Source organism: Coregonus clupeaformis, chromosome 8 (assembly GCF_020615455.1).
Source record: "Coregonus clupeaformis isolate EN_2021a chromosome 8, ASM2061545v1, whole genome shotgun sequence".
Lineage (NCBI taxonomy): Eukaryota > Metazoa > Chordata > Actinopteri > Salmoniformes > Salmonidae > Coregonus > Coregonus clupeaformis.
This window is the reverse complement of record NC_059199.1, coordinates 47,924,320-47,949,645: the sequence shown is the minus strand read 5'-3', so window position 1 is coordinate 47,949,645 and position 25,326 is coordinate 47,924,320. Positions and strand designations below refer to the sequence as shown.

Sequence of the window (25,326 nt, the reverse complement as noted above, 5' to 3'; positions counted from 1 at the left end):
GATTAAACAGCAAGATCATTACACAGGTGTACCTTGTGCTGGGGACAGTAAAAGGCCACTCTAAAATGTGCAGTTTTGTCACACAACACAATGCCACAGATGTCTCAAGTTTTTAAGAATGCAATTGGCATGCTGATTGCAGGAATGTCCACTAGAGCTGTTGCCAGAGAATTGAATGTTCATTTCTCTACGATAAGCAGCCTCCAACATCGTTTTGGAGAATTTGCAGTACGTCCAACCGGCCTCACAACTGCAGACCACGTGTATGGCGTTGTGTGGGCGAGCAGTTTGCTGATGTCAACGTTGTGAACAGAGTGCCCCATGGTGGCGGTGGGGATATGGTATGGGCAGGCATAAGCTACGGACAACGAACACAATTGAATTTTATCGATGGCAATTTGAACGCACAAAAATACTGTGACGAGATCCTGAGGCCCATTGTGAGGCCCATTTTTTAAGGTATCTGTAACCAACAGATGCGTATCTGTATTCCCAATCATGGGAAATCCATAGATTAGGGCTAATGAATTTATTTCAATTGACTGATTTCCTCATATGAACTGTAGCTCAGTACAATCAATGAAATTGTTGCATGGTGCATTTATGTTTTTGTTTAGTATAGTTATACAACTGCAAAATCTTCTTTCTGCCCCTAGGCAAAATGTGTAGAATTGCTGCAAACTTGCTTTAAAACTGCAACATTTTCTCTAATGCCCATGGCAAAATGTGTAGAATTGCAAGAAATAAACTCTTAAACTTCTCTCTGCTGTCAAGAGGAGGGCCGCAAACATTTTTTGCTAGCAAGGTGGGGGGGTGGGGCCCTCCAACAAAATTTCACTTTGGGCCCCCAAAAGGCTAGGGCCGGCTCTGACTGCATGTGTGGGTATGGATGTGGGTAAGCAGATCCGTGAGCCACTGCAGCCCCTCATGATGAGTTCAGATTTTTTGTGGCCCCACCCCCATCAAAGTTGCCCATCCCTGCTCTATAGGTAAGGCTGAACAGTCCAATATGAATGTTCAATACACACAACAGGTTGACTGGTGAGCTAATGTGGCTCATTTCACAGTGGTTTCAGTGTCCTGCAGTAAGAGCTATCATACTAATATTTGAGTAAACTCTACATAGTTGTGTTCTGTGGGTGTCACTGAGTAGGCTGGTACCCCATTTCATAGGTGCACACTGTAGGTAAGGGCTTCACACTGGTCTGTACAGTAGCCTAGAAGTGCTCACCCCCTCCTCTCACTCATCAATTTCAGGCTTCAGCTACATACTAACCCCTGATGGCAGTATATTATAATTATTTTACCTCAAATCCCACTGTTAAAATGTCTAACAAAACATTTTTATTTTATAAGCACTTTATTGTTAAACTCATAGTCATGAAGTCATCATTTTTTCTGATGCATGTGATCTGTAAAGCTTGTTTTCCCTCTCAGTACAAACTAACAATTCAACCCATTTCATTTCAAATAGGCCTACATTGTCTTTCTTATAAAAATTATTAAACTTGGCACACCCGTTTCTTTTTTTAAACATACAAAACAATCACTTACAAGTCAAAATTGATTTTGACAGCTACAGCCCCAAATACAATGGAGACAAGGCATGAGGTGCGATTACTTCGTGTGATATGGAATCTATTTTGTTACTTGCTTACTATGAAAAGGCTTTTATCCAGTCAAAAGACATACTGGAAATTGCATTTGTATTTATATAGTTACCAGGAGTGTGTTTTCTGGCTGCTAAGGGTAGTTGACCATCTACCCTGTGTTGCAGTCCCTGAGAAAACATATTTATCATTCATGCAAGCAAAGTGAATGAGAATCACTATCATGTGAAAAACGTATTAAGACAGAAGTGCTGACAAACACCTACATTCTAAAGGAAGCCGCATTATTTTACTTCACAAAAACAATGTAAAAAAAAAAACTCTGAAAACCAAACAAATCTTGACACATGCTTTCATGATATTGAAAAATGGGTATGTGAACCATTGGCAAATTATTCACATTATCTTACATCACAAAATTAGCAAAGAACACTGACCCAAACATGAGAAATACAACAATAATGGCACTGACATAAATTAGAAATGTCCTTCAATACATTAGATACTTTGAGATGTTGCCTTTGAAAAATCTCCATCTCATACAAGTAAGTGCCAGAGGAGAATTAAGGTGCTTCTGAAACAGTGGAGTCCTATTATTCTCCCAATTTGATGCGCTATAGTTTAAAAGATCTTTAACAGGACATGAAGGGATCGTCCTCCTCCTTGTCTTTATTGGGACCGGGGTCGCTCAGACATCGCGCTAGTCTCTGGTAGTCCAGCTCTCCCTGGTGGTTGTCTGATGCATTACCTCTGGGTTCTCCTATGTCTGCTTTCAGGCTAGGCCTCTTGGGTACCTCCTCCTCTAAGCTGACAGCGTCAGGTGTGCTGAGAGGGGAAGGCTGCACAAAGTGGACAGTAGGGACACTGTCAGCACTGTAAACCTGGTTGTCTTGAAGAAAGAAAGTAGGAAGTAGTATTATCAACCAGAGCTTGACAGAAAATTGTTGTATTTTATTTTAAAATACCAACTTTTCAAATACTCAAGGTAGTCGAATATAGTTCATATAGATTTTCAACTAAAAGGCAACTAGTTTCTTTGATATTCAAATACAGGTCTCAGAAAAAATCATATTTGAAAGTATTTTGAATACCTCTCAGAAAACCAAATCATATTTTAATGTATTTGAAGTTATTACAAAAATAAATATTAGGTGGCTTCCAAATATTTGATGAAGAACCAAAAAACTACAACAGTTAGTTGAATTAGTCTAAATATATGATCAATAGCACATGGTTTGGAGGGCTCTAAGATATTAATCTTAATATAGCCTATAGCATAGAATGACCTCAAATTACAGTAGACCACATTTGCAGCTTCAAAATGACGAACAAATATGTTCATAATGGAGTTATTACATAAGTAGAATAAATAAGTCACTATTCCTCGTGTACAGTAGTTACAAAAACTCAGCTCATTGCTATGCAAATAAAATGCAATTACCAAAGTATTATGTAACATGGTAATAAATGTTGCTCCAAAAGTAATTACAGTTTTATTACACAAGAACAGTTTAATGTTAAGTGTTACTGAGAATGCTAACAATAACAAAATATGGCTATTCAGTGTCAAAAGGAAACAAAATATCGCAAAACTGCCCTCTTGAATCAAATACAGCTAAGGTAGGTTGAAAATCATGTTTGAATTACTCTGCAGTATTTTCAGGTATCATAAAATGAATTGCAGATTTCAGTGGCATGTTGAAAAAATCATACAGTAATGGAGAATCACAACTTATTTATCCCATCTGTACAAAATATTCTTAGTCATTTTTTTTGACTTGATTATGTACACCTGGGGCAATGGACATTCAGGAGAATTAACATTTACAAAATGTTCAGATAGAAATGTATTGTGTAGATCAGATATGACTGTCAGATACATTGGAATCGTAGAGGAGATTGTGTGTGCTCTATTCATTCTATTTCTATCTTCAACATTAGTTGAAGGCAGCCAAACCAATAGTTTCAGAAAAGTAGTTGCTTTCTCAGATCTGTATTAAAATATTAGTTTTTTTTAATTGTCATTTTTTGGGATCGGATTTCAAATAGTTTTAAAAAGTAGTCATTTTTTGGGATCTGTATATTCAAATAGTTCCTATTTGAAGTAACTATTTGTTCCCCTCAAAAAAGTTACTTTCCACAAAGCATAGTTAAAACTAGTTGCCCCAGGTCTGTTATCAACATTTACTTGACAAATCTGAACTCTTTCTACTGCATATTTATATTCATATTGAATATGACAACATAATATGGATATATACATTTTGTACGAATTATAACCGTTTCAGCTTCAGTGACGGACAGAAGCAACAGGGGACGAAACAGAAGAAAATGGGCCGAAACAGGGAGGTAATATCTGAACTTAGTCCAATAAGAAATGCTTGTTTTCATGATACATTCTACAATATTGTGCTGCGGTGTGCCCTGATGAATACGACCCAGGTGTGATAGACTGACTGACCTGATTCAAACCTGACTCGTCTGACTCCAGGCCTAGGTGACTCCCGGTTGGCTGGGACAGTGAGGTAATGGCTCATCTGCAGAAACAATATTGTTACAATGTCACAAATACGCTTCATTATTGCAATGAGGCAAAATCTCTGCAAGGTTGGAGACATAGCCGTGGTCAAGAAAGAACACTGGACTGGGGTCTAATCCAAACACTGACCCTCCCTCTCCATCACACTTACCCTCCTCTCCATCACACTGACCCTCCTATCCATCTCCATCTTCGTCTTCCGTAGGCGCACCTCGCTCACGTTGTCTTCCTCATCGGCGTCAAACAAAGTGTGTCTGCTGTAGGATCTGCTGCGCATCTGGGGAAACAAGGAACTGGATGTGAAAATGGAGTTGCTTGCTGCCTGGGGATAATATCTAAGAAACTGTAACAGAGCTCGGTCTGCACATGAGCCGGTAAAGGGACGTCATACTTTCCACAAAAACAATGAAACTCAGTGTAAGAGGCAGGGAGGGTATGCCTGTGTGCATATCCTGTTTTTCAGTCTTCCTCTGGTGGCAAACCTAATTTCCCTTCAGACATTCAACTTCAAGCAAATTCATTCATTGTAACTTACCTTTTGCTTGTTGTTCTGCAGGTTGGACCTCAGGATCCTTCTGATCTCTTCCTCCCGTTTCTTAGAGACCCGTGGAATCGCTCTGGGCTGGATGTTCCTAGGGAGACACATATTACAAAGATATGACCAAAACGCCATCACACCACTGTCAGGAACAGACAGGCCACTGTTAGCATAGCCTAGTCCCAGGTTGGTTTGTACGGTCTTGCCAACTCCTGGTCATTGTTACACTGCATGACAATGACCAAATGAGTTGGCAAGACAGCACAAACAGATCTGGGACTAGGCTAAAGGGTCTATCAGAGTACCAAATGTGTACATGTATGCACAGCAGTGTTCTAGAATATTGGACTGTTGGCTTTCATACTTTGCGAATTCTCAGCACAGCTCAAGCAATTTCTCCAACTGTCAACACATTCAAATGAATAGAGGATGTGTACCGGAGACACGTTGGTTGGGAATTTTGGGGAGGTGCGCGTTCGGGCTGTGCGTCCACCGCGGATGGTGGTCTGAAAGCCGCGTAGCTATGTCACAATGAGACGCCGGACTTTCGCGTCCTAGTGTCTGTGGACTATAATTTACGCTGAAGCCAACAGTGGCCTCTGGTGGAGAGGAGTGGATGTGGACAGTAATGGGCCCTAACTCTTACTGCATGGATGATAAGTACTAAGGACGGGCTGCACTCCAGGAAAGAAATGAAGTACAGTGAGGGAAAAAAGTATTTGATCCCCTGCTGATTTTGTATGTTTGCCCACTGACAAAGACATGATCAGTCTATAATTTTAATGGTAGGTTTATTTGAACAGTGAGAGACAGAATAACAACAAAAAAATCCAGAAAAACGCATGTCAAAAATGTTATAAATTGATTTGCATTTTAAATGAGGGAAATAAGTATTTGACCCCTCTGCAAATCATGACCTTGTACTTGGTGGCAAAACCCTTGTTGGCAATCACAGAGGTCAGACGTTTCTTGTAGTTGGCCACCAGGTTTGCACACATCTCAGGAGGGATTTTGTTCCACTCCTCTTTGCAGATCTTCTCCAAGTCATTAAGGTTTCGAGGCTGACGTTTGGCAACTCAAACCTTCAGCTCCCTCCACAGCTTTTCTATGGGAATAAGGTCTGGAGACTGGCTAGGCCACTCCAGGACCTTAATGTGCTTCTTCTTGAGCCAATCCTTTGTTGCCTTGGCCGTGTGTTTTGGGTCATTGTCATGCTGGAATACCCATCCACGACCCATTTTCAATGCCCTGGCTGAGGGAAGGAGGTTCTCACCCAAGATTTGACGGTACATGGCCCCGTCCATCGTCCCTTTGATGCGGTGAAGTTGTCCTGTCCCCTTAGCAGAAAAACACCCCAAAAGCATAATGTTTCCACCTCCATGTTTGACGGTGGGGATGGTGTTCTTGGGGTCATAGGCAGCATTCCTCCTCCTCCAAACACGGCGAGTTGAGTTGATGCCAAAGAACTCGATTTTGGTCTCATCTGACCACAACACTTTCACCCAGTTCTCCTCTAAATCATTCAAAACTTCAGACGGCCCTGTATATGTGCTTTCTTGAGCAGAGGGACCTTGCGGACGCTGCAGGATTTCAGTCCTTCACGGCGTAGTGCGTTACCAATTGTTTTCTTGGTGACTATGGTCCCAGCTGCCTTGAGATCATTGACTAGATCCTCCCGTGTAGTTCTGGGCTGATTCCTCACCGTTCTCATGATCATTGCAACTACACGAGGTGAGATCTTACATGGAGCCCCAGGCCGAGGGAGATTGACAGTTATTTTGTGTTTCTTCCATTTGCGAATAATCGCACCAACTGTTGTCACCTTCTCACCAAGCTGCTTGGTGATAGTCTTGTAGCCCATTCCAGCCTTGTGTAGGTCTACAATCTTGTCCCTGACATCCTTGGAGAGCTCTTTGGTCTTGGCGGAGAGTTTGGAATCTGATTGATTGCTTCTGTGGACAGGTGTCTTTTATACAGGTAACAAGCTGAGATTAGGAGCACTCCCTTTAAGAGTGTGTTCCTAATCTCAGCTCGTTACCTGTATAAAAGACACCTGGGAGCCAGAAATCTTTCTGATTGAGAGGGGGTCAAATACTTATTTCCCTCATTAAAATACAAATCAATTTATAACATTTTTGACATGCGTTTTTCTGGATTTTTTGGGGGTTATTCTGTCTCTCACTGTTCAAATAAACCTACCATTAAAATGATAGACTGATAATTTCTTTGTCAATGGGCAAACGTACAAAATCAGCAGGGAATCAAATACTTTTTTCCCTCACTGTATATAAAAAAAAAAAAAATCGCAATGTTAAACAAACAGAAATAGGAGCCAATACTTACTGCATGGAGATGGTGGAGGGCAGAGCAGAGGGCAGCTGGCCACTCTCCACCAGCATAATAGCCTGCTTCAGCTCCATCTTGCGGTAGAAGGCGATCAACTCAGGCTCCTTAAAGTTCTCGCCCACTATAAGCCACCTCTTCACGTAGGTCTTGTTGAAGCGGTTAAGCCTGACATGAGGAGAGTAGAGGAATGGAAAGAGGGAAAAATCAGAAAGAACGGGAGATGGATGGAGAGAGAGAAAGATGGAGATAGATAAAGAGGAAGACTTCATGATGTGTGAAGAATAAAATGGCTGCTTTATTCCAGCCCAAAAAACGATATCAATCCCTTTAATATGTTTATTTCACAATGGCATCCATACTTTTCCTTCCAGTGATAATGCCCATAATGCCCACAGACACCCTCAACGCCTGTGAGGAGATGGTCCAGGAACTAAGAGAGAAAAGGAGTGTTTACAAAGTCTATCTGATTAACCATGCAGTAACTTTAGTGTACTATGTAAGGACCCATACTACACTATAATAATACTGCTCGTCACCCGTGTGTAATCTCTAGAGGAAAGACGTGCGTAACATAAATAGGTGATGCAGTTACGCAAGATTTTGGTTCTGGGTTTTCGAGATTACCTCTGTGTGAATCTCCTCGTTGATGGAAGGCTTGCTCTCCTTCTTCCTCTTCACAGCAAGTAGCTCAACCAGCGGCCTGATTGTCATGCCCTGAAAACACCCAGAAAAGCAGTAGTTAGTTGTAAAGTGAACCTTGTCTATACTAGCAGTTCAAAGTGTGCCGTTTCACTCTCTCAGAGATATACAGTAACATTTTGGAGCAGAGACAAGGACTGTTTGAACTTTAGAGCAGGGCTGTCAAAACTCATTACATGGAGGGGCAAGCGTCTGTTGATTTTTGTTATTTCCTTGAATTTCAAGTTGTGTCCTATTAAGAACCAGACAACCAGGTGTGGGGAGTTCCTAACGAATCAGTGACCTTAATTGCTCAATCAAGTACAAGGGAGGAGCAAAAACCGCAGAAACTCGGCTCTACATGGAATGAGTTTGACACCTGCGCTTTAGAGCAGTATTTCCCAACTCCAGTACCCCCAACAACAGTGGTGTAAAGTACTTAAGGAAAAGTACTTTAAAGTACTACTTATGTCATTTTTTGGGGTATCTGTACATTACTATTTCTGAAAACTTTTACTTATAATTCATTACATTCGTAAAGAAAATATTGTACTTTTTACCCCATACATTTTCCCTGACACCCAAAAGTACTCATTACATGTTGAATGCTTAGCAGGACAGGACAATTGCCCAATTCACACACTTATTAAGAGAACGTCCCTGGTCATCCTTACTGCCTCTGATCTGGCGGACTCACTAAATACAAATGCTTTGTTTGTAAATTATTTCTGAGTGTTGGAGTGCCCCTGGCTATCCGTAAAAAAAATAAAAATACAACGAAAATTGTGCCGTCTGGCTTGCTTAATATAAGGAATTGTATATTATTTATACTTTTACTTTTGATACTTAAGTACATTTAAACCCAAATACTTTTAGACTTTTACTCAAGTAGTATTTTACTGGGTGACTTTTACTTGAGTCATTTTTTATTAAGGTATCTTTACTTTTACTCAAGTATGACAATTGGGTACTTTTCCCACCACTGCCTAACAGCACATTTTTGCTGTAGCCTCGGACAAACTCGCATGATTCAACTCATTGAGGGCTTGATGATTAGTTGACAAGTTGAATCAGGTGTGCTTGTCCGGGGCTACAACAAAAAGGTGTGCTGTTGGGGTTACTGGAGGACTGGAGTTGGGAAGCACTGCTTTAGAGCATCATTCAGATTGTCCGCCTCACCTGCACAAACACAGTGAAGAAAATGACAGTGATGATGGCTGTCAGGAACAAGTTCCTCATTTGGTGACTATTTGACAGCAGGTATCCCAGGGAGAAAGCTATGGCCCCTCGCAGGCCACCGTAGGCCACAATGAACTGGTCCTTTTTGGTCAACTTGACAATCCGGAATTTGTTTATGATGAACGTAAGGCCAATCACTCCTGAAATACACAGACAGATAAAATAAATACAATAAAATGCATTTTTCCCCAAGTAAAAATGAAACAGATGAAAAAAGTTATACTTTAACGTTAGTGTATTTACATTTAGTTTTTTAACATTTTATTCAGAATTTTTATTTAATCTGTTTTACTGTAACTTTTATGGAAATCTTTAAAGATTTAGCATTTTGCATAATACTGACCCAGTACTCGTGACACCAGACAGAGGATGACGGTGGTGATGACGAAGGTCCAGTTCCAGGCATGCGGCCCTGCCACAGTGGACACGCCCAGGAAGATGAAGATGAGCGTCTCGCTCACGCTGCTCCACATCTTCAGGAAGTACTTAATGGTTGTGTAGGACTTGTGGGATATGTTGGCCTCCACATACGGCCGCATCACAACCCCACATGCTATCAAACTACGGAAGGGAGTACAAGACGATTTTCAATGTAACTTCATGTTCATTTGTCAGTTCAACTTGTAGCATGATGTACTACAGTAACCATAATGCTCCATTCACAACCGAATAGTGTCCCATCTCCTTATCAATACACATCTGTTCTCTGTCAAATAGCTACTTACGCCATGATACCAGAGAGATGGAACATCTCGGAGGAGAGGTAGGCCATGTAGCTGTAGAGGAAGACGAAGAGGGGTTCGATGACACGGGTGTGAGAGGTGAAACGAGAGGTGAAGGCTGCCAAGAAGCCGTAGATGGCCCCCACCAGGACCCCTCCTAGGGACACCACGAAAAAACACACCACGCCTAGGAACACATCCAATACGGTGACCGTCCCCACTTTGGAGAACTCCTCAAACAGGTTGTACAGAACCTGCATGGAGGGACGAAGGAGGGGTCAGTGGAAATTCACAGAGATCTATGTGTGAGTCTCAAATGGCACCCTACATAGGGGACAGGGTGCCATTTGGGACACAGGCTATATGTCCAGTACATAGCAATATTCTATCAACTAGATTTAGCTACAGTTGTCGATTTGATTCTGCTTCACGTTATCCTTGATCAGTCGTGATTTCAAGCCAAGGGTCTCCTAACCACTACACCAGTATATCCATACACCCTTGTTATGCTGAGACACATTATCCATTTGCTTCACTTGACCTATTGGTTGAATGGTAACATGATTATACATGGTATGTAAACAACATGTGTACTATCTAAATGGTATCCTTCAGACAATTGCCAGATACTAGGGTTGAGTCCCAAATGGCACCTTATTCGTAGTATACAGTGCACTACTTTTGACCAGTAGTGGTTGCATTATGTAGGGAATAGGGTGCCATTTGGGATGTACCCAAGCTGGCATCAGTCCCTCTCAGCTACTCAGTCTTTTGGAACACTGAGGCCATTATCACCGCCAGGCAGTAAATACCCTCCCATTGCATTACTGCTCCATTAAACTAACATCCGCCTCTGTTTGGGTGATAGCTGAATCAGTGGGCTGGGTTGGCATAGAGTCAGAGCCATTTGGCTGAGTAATATCTACACCTGCCAAAAGCACCTAAACTGACATTCGGCATCTATTAATGTATGTTTACACATACAGTTAGCCGGTGAGTGAGCCACAGCCAAATGCCATCTACACTACATGACCAAAAGTATGTGGACACCTGCTCGTCGAACATCTCATTCCAAAATCATGGGCATTAACATGGAGTTGGTCCCCCCCCCCCTTTGCTGCTATAACATCCTCCACTCTTCTGGGAAGGCTTTCCACTAGATGTTGGAACATTGAATGGACTTGCTTCCATTCAGCTACAAGAGCATTAGTGAGGTCAGGCACTGATGTTGGGCGATTAGGCCTGGCTCGCAGTCGGTGTTCCAATTCATCCCAAAGGTGTTTGATGGGGTTGAGGTCAGGGCTCTGTGCAGGCCAGTTCTTCCACACCAACCTACGCAAACCATTTCTGTGTGGACCTTGCTTTGTGCACAGGGGCATTGTCATGCTGAAACAGGAAAGGGCCTTCCCCAAACCTTTGCCACAAAGTTGGAAGCACAGAATTAAGATTTCCCTTCACTGGAAATAAGGGGCCTAATCCAAACCATGAAAAACAGCCCCAGACCATTATTCCTCCTCCACTATGCATTTGGGCAGGTAGCGTTCTCCTGGCATCCGCCAAACCCAAATTCGTCCGTCGGACTGCCAGATGGTGAATTCATTACTCCAGAGAACGTATTTCCAATGGCGTCAAGCTTTACACCACTCCAGCCGATGCTTGGCATTGCACATGGTGATCTTAGGCTTGTGTGCAGCTGCTCGGTCATGGAAACTCATTTCTTTAAGCTCCCGACGAACAGTTAGTTATTGTGCTGACATTGCTTCCAGAGGCAGTTCGGAACTCGGTAGTGAGTGTTGCAACCAAGGACAGACCATTTTTACGAGCTACGCACTTAAGCACTCGGCAGTCCCGTTCGGTGAGCTTGTGTGGCCTACCACTTTCCGGCTGAGCCATTGTTGCTCCTAGACGTTTCCACTTCACAATAACAGCACTTACAGTTGACCGGGGCAGCTCTAGCAGGACAGACATTTGACGAACTGACTTGTTGGAAAGGTGGCATCCTATGACGGTGCCACGTTGAAAGTCACTGAGCTCACCAGTTAGGCCATTCTACTGCCAATGTTTGTCTATGGAGATTGCATGGCGGTGTGCTCGATTATATACACCTGTCAACAACGGGTGTGGCTGAAATAGCCGAATCGACTAATTTGAATGGGTGTCCACATACTTTTATATATATTGTGTGTTCTTGCCATAATATGGACTTGGTCTTTTAGCCGCTAGCAGAGAGGACAGTGCACCGTCATGGTTAACGGAAAATGGATTATGCTCATTCTCCTCAGCTGTGAGAACACTGACTGCCTGTTAAGCGGGGTGGCTGGTGGCGTTAGCCACGGGTCTGGAAATGAACACTGAATTTACACAGCTGGCATGGGAATAAAGTAACAAAACAGATCCCGTCATGTTAACTTGAGTTGATGGAAGCAAGCCAACATTGTACACAGAAACACAAAGGCAGCAACTGAGTGAACTAACAGTATTTGGCCTCTAGTTTGATTCGTCCCCATCTGCACTCACCACTGTGACAAATAACCCTGATGAAGGCTAACGGCCGAAGCGCGCTGGTTTTATCAATCCACTGCCCTTTTATAGTTGCTGAATTTCCTCTCTACTTCAGTTTGCTACTCAATTCATGCACCTTGGTTGGAGAGCCCTTCCTTAACACTCACCACTGTGACAGCATCATTGAGAAGGGACTCCCCAAACACCAGGATGTGAACCAGCTCGTTGATATGGATCTCCTCGAACACAGCCAGCACGGCCACGGGGTCCACTGCCGACACGATGGAGCCGAAGAGCAGGCAGGACAGCAGGTCAACTCCGCTCAGACCGACGCTCTCGATCTGGCACAAGGCATACAGCAAGCCCCCCATAAAGAAGGCATTCCACAGGGTACCTTGAAAGAGATAGAAAGAGAATGGCCGTGTCCGAATACCTGTACTTGCGTTCTAAATCGTAGGCATTTTGGGTATGAGAAAAAAGTAACTTTTATAGTATGTGAAATTCTAACATTTAGTATGCTTTAAATGCCAGCTCATTTCGGCTTTTCATCCAGTAGAATTCGTAGCACACTATTGAGGAAGAGAATGGTATTTCGAGTCCCATGTGTGTTTGGCAACAGCTGATAAATTAGCTGAGGGGACGCCCTGTACCAAAACGAACGAATGGCGGGAATCAAGGCCATTGCGCATTAGATGACACATTCTCAGTAGGATGAGCCTAGAATGTTGATATTTGTTGCTTACTCCATTAGTTTTTTACTAAACAGTGTATACTATGATTAGTATACACAGTATGCAGTTTAAGTAAGTAGTAGGCAAGCCATATTTCGGACACGGACAATGGTTTATTTCAATATAGCGATATTACATGGTATCAATACCAGCGAAGGCTGAATTATTTGATAGAATTTTCACTAGTAGTAGTAGTAGTAGTATTATTATTATTATAATACCCATGGCATGACAAGGAGTTTGACATGATAGCACAAACAGATCTGGGTCCAGGCAAGGAAATTGGGTTGCGGCAGTTTAACTACACATAATATGTCATGATAACATGAATTATAAAAGTACCAAATACATATCACTAAATACATCTGTATACAAATTGCACTGGAGGAATAAAGTGCTTAGCAGTCAGTGCTTAGTTACCTATCACTGCAAACACCAAGATGGTGCCCACGTTCTCTGTGAAGGGCCGGATCGGCAGGAAGTAGCCAGCATCGAGGATGATGGGAGGGAGGAGGCACAGGAAGAAGAGCTGTGAGTCCAGTACTGGGGGCTCCTCTCCGATCACCTTGATGAGCCCCCCCACTAGCAGCCCTACCACGATCAGCAGGCAGCTCTCTGGGACCACACCTGACAGACGCGGGATCAGATGGAAACCTAAATGGGGAGATGAGGAAGTTAATGTTAGTATAAAGACATATCTGTCGGCAGTACACCAGGGACCTTATTCAAAAAATGTCTCAGAGTAGGAGTGCTGATCTAGGATCAGGTCCCCCCTGTCCATGTAATCTTATTCATTATGATCTAAAAGGCAAAGCTGGTCCTAGATCTTTTATTTTTATTTGTTTTTGCTTTATGAATACGAGTCTGGGTCAGTAGTAGGACAGTGGGTTTGTTACTACGACATTGCCGTATCCAGGCAAGAATGTGTGGCAATTTCCTCCCTATGTTGATATAGCCTCTGTTGCAATTGTCTTCAGATGTGCAATACATTGTGTAAAAGACTGTGCCTGTAGAAGTGGATATACAGTCGTGGTCAAAAGTTAAGAATGACACAAATAATAATTTTCACAAAGTCTGCTGCCTCAGTTTTGATGATGACAATTTGCATATACTCCAGAATGTCATGAAGAGTGATCAGATGAATTGCAATTAAAGTCCCTCTTTGCCATGAAAATGAACTTAATCCCCCAAAAAACATTTCCACTGCATTTCAGCACTGCCACAAAAGTACCAGCTGCCATCATGTCAGTGATTCTCTCATTAACACAGGCTGGAGATCACTCTGTCATGCTGATTCAGTTAGAATAACAGACTGGAAGCTTTAAAAGGAGGGTGGTGCTTGAAATCATTGTTCTTCCTCTATGAACCATGGTTACATGCAAGGAAACACGTGCCGTCATCATTGCTTTGCACAAAAAGGGCTTCACAGGCAAGGATATTGCTGCTAGTAAGATTGCACCTAAATCAACCATTTATCGGATCATCAAGAACTTCAAGGAGAGAGGTTCAATTGTTGTGAAGAAGGCGTCAGGGCGCCCAAGAAAGTCCAGCAAGCGCCAGGACCGTCTCCTAAAGTTGATTCAGCTGCGGGATCGGGGCACCACCAGTGCAGAGCTTGCTCAGGAATGGCAGCAGGCAGGTGTGAGTGCATCTGCATGCACAGCGAGGTGAATACTTTTGGAGGATGGCCTGGTGTCAAGAAGGGCAGCAAAGAAGCCACTTCTCTCCAGGAAAAACATCAGGGACAGACTTATATTCTGCAAAAGGTACAGGGATTGGACTGCTGAGGACTGGGGTAAAGTCATTTTCTCTGATGAATCCCCTTTCCGATTGTTTGGGGCATCCGGAAAACACCTTGTCCGGAGAAGACAAGGTGAGCGCTACCATCAGTCCTGTGTCATGCCAACAGTAAAGCATCCTGAGACCATTCATGTGTGGGGTTGCTTCTCAGCCAAGGGAGTGGGCTCACTCACAATTTTGCCTAAGAACACAGCCATGAATAAAGAATGGTACCAACACATCCTCCGAGAGCAACTTCTCCCAACCATCCAAGAACAGTTTGGTGACAACCAATGCCTTTTCCAGCATGATGGAGCACCTTGCCATAAGGCAAAAGTGATAACTAAGTGGCTCGGGGAACAAAACATCGACATTTTGGGTCCATGGCCAGGAAACTCCCCAGACCTTAATCCCATTGAGAACTTGTGGTCGATCCTCAAGAGGCGGGTGGACAAACAAAAACCCACAAATTCTGACAAACTCCAAGCATTGATAAATAAATAAAATAAATTGGTCATTTAGCAGACGCTCTTATCCAGAGCGACTTACAGGAGCAATTAGGGTTAAGTTCCTTGCTCAAGAGCACATGGACAGATTTTTCACCTAGTCGGCTCGGGGATTAGAACCAGCGACCTTTCGGTTACTGGCACAACGCTCTTAACCACTAAGATACCTGCCGCCCCAGATTATGCAAGAATGGGCTGCCATCAGTCAGGATGTGGCCCAGAAGTTAATTGACAGCATGCCAGGGCGGATTGCAGAGGTCTTGAAAAAGAAGGGTCAACTCTGCAAATATTGACTCTTTGCATAAACTTAATGTAATTGTCAATAAAAGCCTTTGACACTTATGGAATGCTTGTAATTATACTTCAGTATACCATAGTAACATCTGATAAATAATATCTCATAACACTGAAGCAGCGAACTTTGTGAAGACCAATACTTGTGTCATTCTCAAAACTTTTGACCACGACTGTACATATATACGTTTATTAATACAGATAACAAAACCTACTAATTATAAATGTATAAATTAATTTATCAGTAATCACACACACAAAAATACAAAAATAATGTGTGTGTGCATGTGAGTGTATGAGAATTAGGCTACATAGTGCGTTAGGCATTTTAGTGCCTAACCACACACTTTCATCAATATGCATGATCATTAACTCAATGTAATATGCTTGATCATTAACTCAATTTAATGTGACAGCTCAGGAAATGTGGATTGATTTGATAAATGTTAATGGTAATTTGTAGATATGAATTTGGCAAGAACCGAATTGAATCACAATCTAGGCTCCCATTTCCTTCCTCACTGAGTTTAGTGCAGATAGAGTAGCTTGAGGCATTTACGCAATAGTTAGGCACTTTTCAAAAGAGGCACGTGAACATAAGTGTCCATTTAGGCTCGTTTATCTTTCTCAAAACTTTTGACCACGACTGTAGGTATTTTAAGTTCACAGTATACACATACAGGGGCACAACTTTCACTGGGGACAATTCTGAAATTGCATTTGTGTCCCCCCCCCAGTTTTATCATTGGAATGTGATACAAAACACGGCAACGGTGTGCTTTAGGACCATGTGGACGCCTCCGAGCGGTCAGATAGGTTTTGAGTGTTTATCCGATTGGATAAAAAAATATATACAGTAACAGACAAAAGTTTGGACACACCTACTCATTCCAGGGTTTCTTTATTTTTACTATTTTCTACATTGTAGAATAATAGTGAAGACATCAAAACTATGAAATAACACATATGGAATCATGTAGTAACCAAAAAATATATTTTATATTTGAGATTCTTCAAAGTAGCCATCCTTTGCCTTGATGACAGCTTTGCACACTCTTGGCATTCTCTCAACCAGCTTCATGAGGTAGTTCCCTGGAATGTTTTTCCAACAGTTTTGAAGGAGTTCCCACATATGCTGAGCACTTGTTGGCTGCTTTTCCTTCACTCTGCGGTCCAACTCATCCCAAACCATCTCAATTGGGTTGAGGTCGGGTGATTGTGGAGGCCAGGCCATCTGATGCAGCACTCCATCACTCTCCTTCTTGGTCAAATAGCCCTTACACAGCCTGGAGGTGTGTTTTAGGTCATTGTCCTGTTGAAAAACAAATGATAGACCCGCTAAGCGCAAACCAGATGGGATGGCGTATCGCTGCAGAATGCTGTGGTAGCCATGCTGGTTAAGTGTGCCTTGAATTCTATATAAATCACTGACAGTGTCACCAGCAAAGCACCCCCACACCATCAGACCTCCTCCTCCATGCTTCATGGTGGGAACTACACATGCAGAGATCATCTGTTCACCTACTCTGCGTCTCACAAAGACACGGCGGTTGGAACCAAAAATCTCAAATTTCAACTCATCAGACCAAAGGACAGATTTCCACCGGTCTAATTGCTCGTGTTTCTTGGCCCAAGCAAGTCTCTTCTTCTTATTGGTGTCCTTTAGTACTGGTTTCTTTGCAGCAATTCGACCATGAAGGCATGATCCTCTGAACAGTTGATGTTGAGATGTCTGTTACTTGAACTCTGTGAGGATGGTAACTCTAATGAACTTATCCTCTGCAGCAGAGGAAACTCTGGGTCTTCCTTTCCTGTGGCGGTCCTCATGAGACTGAGAGCCAGTTTCATCACAGCGCTTGATGGTTTTTGCGACTGCACTTGAAGAACAAAGTTCTTGAAATGTTCCGTATTAACTGACCTTCATGTCTTATAGTAATGATGGACTATCATTTCTCTTTGCTTATTTGAGCTGTTCTTGCCATAATATGGACTTGGTATTTTACCAAATAGGGCTATCTTCTGTATACCACCCCTACCTTGTCACAACACAACTGATTGGCTCAAACGCATTAAGAAGGAAATAAATTCCACAAATTAACTTTTAACAAGGCAGACCTGTTAATTGAAATGCATTCCAGGTGACTACCTCATGAAGCTGATTGAGAGAATGCCAAGAGTGCAAAGCTGACATCAAGGCAAAGGGTGGCTACTTTGAAGAATCTAAAATCAAAAATATATTTTGATTTGTTTAACACTTCTTTGGTTAATACATGATTCCATGTGTTATTTCATAGTTTTGATGTCAGTTGAAGAAGTCGGAAGTTTACATACACTTAGGTTGGAGTCATTAAAACTCGTTTTTCAACCACTCCACACATTTCTTGTTAACAAACTATAGTTTTGGCAAGTTGGTTAGGACATCTACTTTGTGCATGACACAAGTAATTTTTCCAACAATTGTTTACAGACAGATTATTTCACTTATAATTCACTGTATCACAATTCCAGTGGGTCAGAAGTTTACCTACACTAAGTTGACTGTAACTTTAAACAGCTTGGAAAATTCCAGAAAAATAATGTCATGGCTTTAGAATCTTCTGATAGGCTAATTGACATCATTTGAGTCAATTGGAGGTGTACCTGTGGATGCATTTCAAGGCCTACCTTCAAACTCAGTTCCTCTTTGCTTGACATCATGGGAAAATCAAAAGAAATTAGTAGACCTCCACAAGTCTGGTTCATCCTCCAATTTCCAAACGCCATGGGACCACGCAGCCTCATACCGCTCAGGAAGGAGGCACGTTCTGTCTCCTAGAGATGAACGTACTTTGGTGCGAAAAGTGCAAATCAATCCCAGTACAACAGCAAAGGACCTTGTGAAGATGCTGGAGGAAATTCCTGATTTGTTATTTGTTTGCATGTTTGTCACACTTAAATGTTTCAGATTATCAAACAAATTTAAATATTAGTCAAAGATAACACAAGTAAACACAAAATGCAGTTTTGAAATGAAGGTTGTTATTATTAAGGGAAAACTAAATCCAAACCTACATGGCCCTGTGTGAAAAAGTGATTGCCCCCCCTGTTATAACACAACTCAACTGTGGTTTATCACACCTCAGTTCAATTCCTCTAGCCACACCCAGGCCTGATTACTGCCACACCTGTTCTCAATCAAGGAATCACTTAAATAGGACCTGCCTGACAAAGTGAAGTAGACCAAAAGATCCTCAAATGCTAGACATCATGCCGAGATCCAAATAAATTCAGGAACAAATGAGAAAGAAAGTAATTGAGATCCATCAGTCTGGAAAAGGTTATAAAGACATTTCTAAAGCTTTGGGACTCCAGCGAACCACAGTGAGAGCCATTATCCACAAATGGCGAAAACATGGAACAGTGGTGAACCTTCCCAGGAGTGGCCGGCCAACCAAAATTACCCCAAGAGCGCAGCGACGACTCATCAAAGAGGTCACAAAAGACCCCACAACAACATCCAAAGAGCTGCAGGCCTCACTTGCCTCAGTTAAGGTCAGTGTTCATGACTCCACCATAAGAAAGAGACTGGGCAAAAACGGCCTGTATGGCAGAGTTCCAAGACGAAAACCACTGCTGAGCAAAAAGAACATTAAGGCTCGTCTCATTTTTGCCAGAAAACATCTTGATGATCCCCAAGACCTTTGGGAAAATACTCTGTGGACTGACGAGACGAAATTTGAACTTTTTGGAAGGTATGTGTCCCATTACATCTGGCGTAAAAGTAACATCGCATTTCAGAAAAAGAACATCATACCAACAGTAAAATATGGTGGTGGTAGTGTGATGGTCTGGGCCTGTTTTGCTGCTTTAGTAGCTGGAAGACTTGCTGTGATAAATGGAACCATGAATTCTGCTGTCTAACAAAAATCCTGAAGGAGAATGTCCGGCCATCTGTTTGTGACCTCAAGCTGAAGCGAACTTGGGTTCTGCAGCAGGACAATGATCCAAAACACACCAGCAAGTCCACCTCTGAATGGCTGAAGAAAAACAAAATGAAGACTTTGGAGTGGCCTAGTCAAAGTCCTGATCTGAATCCTATTGAGATGCTGTGGCATGACCTTAAAAAGGCAGTTCATGCTCGAAAACCCTCCAATGTGGCTGAATTACAACAATTCTGCAAAGATGAGTGGGCCAAAATTCCTCCACAGCGCTGTAAAAGACTCATTGCAAGTTATCGCAAACGCTTGATTGCAGTTGTTGCTACTAAGGGAGGCCCAACCAGTTATTAGGTTGTTTTTCACACAGGGCCATGTGGGTTTGGATTTTGTTTTCCCTTAATAATAACAACCTTCATTTCAAAACTGCATTTTGTGTTTACTTGTGTTATCTTTGACTAATATTAAAATTAGTTTGATCTGAAACATTTAAGTGTGACAAACATGCAAACAAATAAGAAATCAGGAAGGGGGCAAACACTTTTTCACACCACTGTATATCCACAGTAAAACGAGTCCTATGTCGACATAACCTGAAAGGCCGCTCAGCAAGGAAGAAGCCACTGCTCCAAAACCGCCATAAAAAGCCAGACTACGGTTTGCAACTGCACATGGGGACAAAGATGGTACTTTTTGGAGAAATGTCCTCTGGTCTGATGAAACAAAAATAGAACTGTTTGGCAATAATGACCATCGTTATGTTTGGAGGAAAAAGGGAAATGCTTGCAAGCCGAAGAACACCATCCCAACTGTGAAGCACGGGGGTGGCAGCATCATGCTGTGGGGGTGCTTTGCTGCAAAAGGGTCTGGTACACTTCACAAAATAGATGGCATCATGAGGAAGGAAAATTATGTGGATCTATTGAAGCAACATCTCAAGACATCAGTCAGGAAGTTAAAGCTGGGTTGCAAATGGGTCTTCCAAATGGACAATGACCCCAAGCATACTTCCAAAGTTGTGGCTAAATGGCTTAAGGACAACAAAGTCAAGGTATTGAAGTGGCCATCACAAAGCCCTGACCTCAATCCTATAGAAAATGTGTGGGCAGAACTGAAAATGCGTGTGCGAGCAAGGAGGCCTACAAACCTGACTCAGTTACACCAGCTCTGTCAGGAGGAATGGGCCAAAATTCACCCAACTTATTGTGGGAAGCTTGTGGAAGGCTACCCGAAACGTTTGGCCTAAGTTAAACAATTTAAAGGCAATGCTACCAAATACTATTTGAGTGTATGTAAACTTCTGACTCACTGGGAATGTGATGAAAGAAATAAAAGCTGAAAGAAATAATTCTCTACTATTATTCTGACATTTCACATTCTTAAAATAAAGTGGTGATCCTAACTGACCTAAGACAGGGAATTTTTACTAGGATTAAATGTCAGGAATTGTGAAAAACTGAGTTTAAATGTATTTGGCTAAGGTGTATGTAAACTTCCAACTTCAACTGTATATATAATAATAATAATAATAATAATAATAATAATAATAATAATAATAGTTATGTCCCCCCCACTTCTAAAACCAAAGTTGCGCCCCTGTACACATATAACCACTTAATTATTGGATGAATTAAATGCTGCAATGAGTTAGTTGTGCATCACTGTCTGTCATTCTGAGCTCCCATAAAAAATGTAAAAGGCCTTTTTTTAGGCCGCTATTTTAGGCAACACACAAGTTGTTAGTCATAGGTCAACCATGCTGGTGCTGCAACTGCAGATAACTGAAGCCCTAAGAAATTTATATCTGGATAAGTGGATATAAACAGGAGAACTCTAGTCCCTCAAGGGTCTCCGACCTAATGTATGTCTGAGTCCTGGAACATTATAATTTACTACATCTGGGATGGGCCAAGGGTGTGAAGCACAAAAACCCTACATAACACACAAGAAGTTCTTGCAAGAAAGGCATTTCCCTGTATTTGTGCACGTGACATTAAAACTTGAAACTCACCAACAGTACGTATCCCCCAAGGGACAGACCATTCATTATAACAATGATAACTGAACGATAAGGCTGATTTCAGGACTAGGACACTGTTTGAAATGGGTATGCTGCTGACTTGAGGTCTAGGACTCTTGGCTGTCAAACACTGTTATGAAATTGTTATTCTGCTGTATGTGCCACTGTATGCATCAGCCCCCACCAGCTCCTTTCCGCTTTCTGTTATCACAGAGTACAGAAAGGCAGGCTGGCCCTGAGGAGAGAGCTGCTGCTGCAGATAAATCCAAAACAGCTTCACTTATTGGGCTGGGCCAAAGATAGACAGGGAGGGGAAAGCCCCACGGCCAATCACTATCTCGGCAAACTGACTCCGAACTGACACGACACCTACACGGAAGATCCCTTTATAGTATGCGTCCTAAATGGCACCCTATTCCCTATAGAGAGAATATGGTGCCATTAGGGACATTTGTGCATACGAAATATAATATGAAATATTTGTGTAGTGTGTATGTCTTTTTCTGAGACGAACATTAGCCTATTTTAAAGAGAAAGTACAGTCACAGGAAATGCATGCAGAACAAGCTACACCCATCTACTCTCTGAATTTCCAAATCAAATGTTTGCCAGGTCATGCAGTGTTTAATCCCCATGTCTTCCATTACACTAATCTTATGGAACTTGTGTATCTATTTCTAGTGATGACTGGTGAGAGGGACAATTGCATATAAAGTCCAAGGTAAGATGCAGTGTAGGCATCAAAAGTAGGGCTGGAACAATGGGTATGGCTACAGCAAATTGTACTTATTGGTAATAGTATGGCTTCCAAGCCCAACCCTGTGCCATAAAGAACCAGATAACTTTGTGGCCATAGTACGTTTATGGTATCATCCCACTTCTGCCACCAATTAAGTTATTAGTAACAGGGTGGGCAAGTCTACTAACTCCTGTGTCCAAACTTCTTGGCAGGAACTGTAGTATGTTTATAACATTACATTCCTGTCTGAATTGATGAGTTGTAGTATATTGCAATAATGACCCTGTCTGAACGGGTCTGAAGCTATCAATCAAGTTATCATCATACCCCCTGAGTAGACAGCTGCAGTGTCATGATGCATGACGCAGTGTGACGTTGAGGGGTTTATACAGTGTCATATCAATTCATATCAATGAATGCAGTAGGGGGCATTCCCAATGGATCACTGTAACATCGTGACAAAAGCAAAGGCAGGTACTCACCAAGTTTCATCAATAAGGCGAGGAGGATCCATAGCGCGATCTCAAAAGGCTTTCGTACGTGCTCGTAATTTACGGCAAGTACAGGAAAGGCCTTTTTAGTATTAGTTATATTAGTTAAATATGAGCCTTCAGTCCCATGCGATGGATGTGTAGGGGCAGAGGCTTCAATAGGTAATGCAACCCCCACGAACAAAACCAAAACTATTACCAGGAGATCCCGGCGACAGCCAGGAAAGGAACACGAGAATGCCGGCATTTCAAATTTGTTCATGATTTATCCCGCTAACTACTCCAAATCGTCATCCTCTTCATCAATGCGTCGGAGATGCAAGCAGAAATGAAGATGTAACGGGAAGTGATGCTGGTGCCTTGCATATCACGGGTAATTGTAAAGAAAACGCCAGTAAAAAGCTCCCTGGCGTTGATGATGATTGTATTCCTCTTTAAATGTTTGCGCAGTGTAGTCAAGCGTTGAAGTGTTCACTAATGTGAAAGGCGCACCTGTTATGTATTAGGCGGAAAAACAACTCCTGTTTGTGCCTCATGTCCTCTATTTGGGTTACTTTGGCTGCGTTCACACCTCAACCGTTCACACAACCAGCCCAATTCTGAGCTTTTTTTCTACTTCTTCTGTGGTTGTAAAATAGCGGTTGGCAACCAAAAAGGTGCATTACCGCCACTAACTGGACTGGAGTGTGAGTCCATTACACTTTGTGATAAAAATACAAAAAAAGAAGGGGAAAAGAGAAGGAAATTACTTCTCTTCTGCAGTAAAATCTTGTAACCCCAAGTACTTCTCTGGAGCTGCCACCACTACATCTATTTTCTGTGATTTACGTTCCATTTCTGCAGTACAGTTGATAAATCAGCTGGGCTAGACAATCTGGACCCTTTCTTTCTAAAATTAGCCGCCAAAATTGTCGCAACCCCTATTACTAGCCTGTTCAACCTCTCTTTCGTAACGTCTGAGATCCCCAGAGATTGGAAAGCTGCCGCGGTCATCCACCTCTTCAAAGGGGGTGACACTCTAGATCAAAACTGTTACAGACCTATATCCATCCTGCCCTGCCTTTTTAAAGTATTTGAAAGCAAAGTTAACAAACAGATCACCGACCATTTCGATCCCACCGTACCTTCTCCGCTATGCAATCCGGTTTCCGAGCTGGTCATGGGTGCACCTCAACCACGCTCAAGGTCCTAAACGATATTATAACCGCGATCGATAAAAGACAGTACTGCGCAGCCGTCTTCATCGACCTGGCCAAGGCTTTCGACTCTGTCAACCACCACATTCTTATTGGCAGACTAAATAGCCTTGGTTTCTCAAATGACTGCCTCGCCTGGTTCACCAACTACTTCTCAGATAGAGTTCAATGTGTCAAATCGGAGGGCCTGTTGTCTGGACCTCTGGCAGTCTCTATGGGGGTGCCACAGGGTTCAATTCTCGGGCCAACTCTATTCTCTGTGTATATCAATGATGTCGCTCTTGCTGCTGGTGACGCTCGGATCCACCTCTATGCGGACGACACCATTTTGTATACATCTAGCCCTTCATTGGACACTGTGTTAACAAACCTCCAAACGAGCTTCAATGCCATACAACACTCCTTCCGTGGCCTCCAACTGCTCTTAAGCGCTAGTAAAACTAAATGCATGCTCTTTTTTTTTTGTTGTCGTTTTAGCAGACGCTCTTAGCCAGAGCGACTTACAGTTAATGAGTGCATAAATTTTTCATACTGCCCCCCGTGGGAATCAAACCCACAACCCTGCTTTACCAACTGAGCTACACGTGACACTCTTCAATCGAATGCTGCTTGCACCCGCCCGCCCGACTAGAATCCCTACTCTCGGCGCGTCTGACTTAGAATATGTGGACAACTACAAATACCTAGGTGTCTGGTTAGACAGTAAACTATCCTTCCAGACTCACATTAAGCATCTCCAATCCAAAGTTAAATCTAGAATCGGCTTCCTATTTCGCAACAAAGCCTCCTTCACTCATGCTGCTAAACATGCCCTCATAAAACGGACTATCCTACTGTGACGACCCTCCCACTCTGTCTGCCGTATTTTCTCTTTGCTCTTGTTTCCTTATTAGGATGCCGGTGGGCGGAGTTGGGAGGGTCGTCAGCTACATGGGAAACACCTGGGCCGGGTGTGTCCCAGCATAAATGGACCTCTTCCACATTCATTGAGGAGACTCTCTCCAGGCAGATACTTTGACTGATTTTGGTTGTGGTATTTTTGTGGCTTTTTGGTTGTTTGCTTTGGCACCTTTCAACACTTTGTATTATTACATTTATGCATGCAAACACTCACTTACATTACTGATTACACACACCATTGTTATTTGATTTAGTTTACTTTAGCTAATAAATATATATTTTGGGTATTCCTTGTCTCCACGTGTCTCCCTTTTGTTACAAACTTGAGCCGGTTCGTGACACTACCGATCCTTGACTTCGGCGATGTCATTTACAAAATAGCTTCCAACACTCTACTCAGCAAATTGGATGTAGTCTATCACAGTGCCATCCGTTTTGTCACCAAAGCCCCATATACTACCCACCATTGTGACCTGTACGCTCTCGTTGGCTGGCCCTCACTACATATTCGTCGCCAAACCCACTGGCTCCAGGTCATCTATAAATCACTTCTAGGGATATCCCCACCTTATCTTAGCTCAT

At 42.5% G+C, this 25,326-nt stretch overlaps 1 protein-coding gene across 1 annotated transcript; it reads right to left on the bottom strand.

Annotated features, from left to right (window-relative positions):
- Positions 1–1,321: 1,321 nt before the first annotated feature.
- Positions 1,322–23,526, bottom strand: LOC121571853 (Na(+)/H(+) exchanger beta). Its single transcript, XM_041883594.1, has 13 exons — positions 22,640–23,526; positions 13,326–13,559; positions 12,342–12,568; positions 9,676–9,926; positions 9,294–9,511; positions 8,891–9,090; positions 7,658–7,747; positions 7,393–7,463; positions 7,031–7,198; positions 4,685–4,781; positions 4,301–4,426; positions 4,072–4,147; positions 1,322–2,499 (listed from the first exon to the last, which is right to left on the bottom strand). Exons 1-13 carry the CDS (start codon positions 22,908–22,910, stop codon positions 2,243–2,245), a joined length of 2,286 nt encoding a protein of 761 aa, XP_041739528.1. The 5' UTR covers positions 22,911–23,526; the 3' UTR covers positions 1,322–2,242.
- Between the last annotated feature and the right edge of the window lie 1,800 nt (positions 23,527–25,326).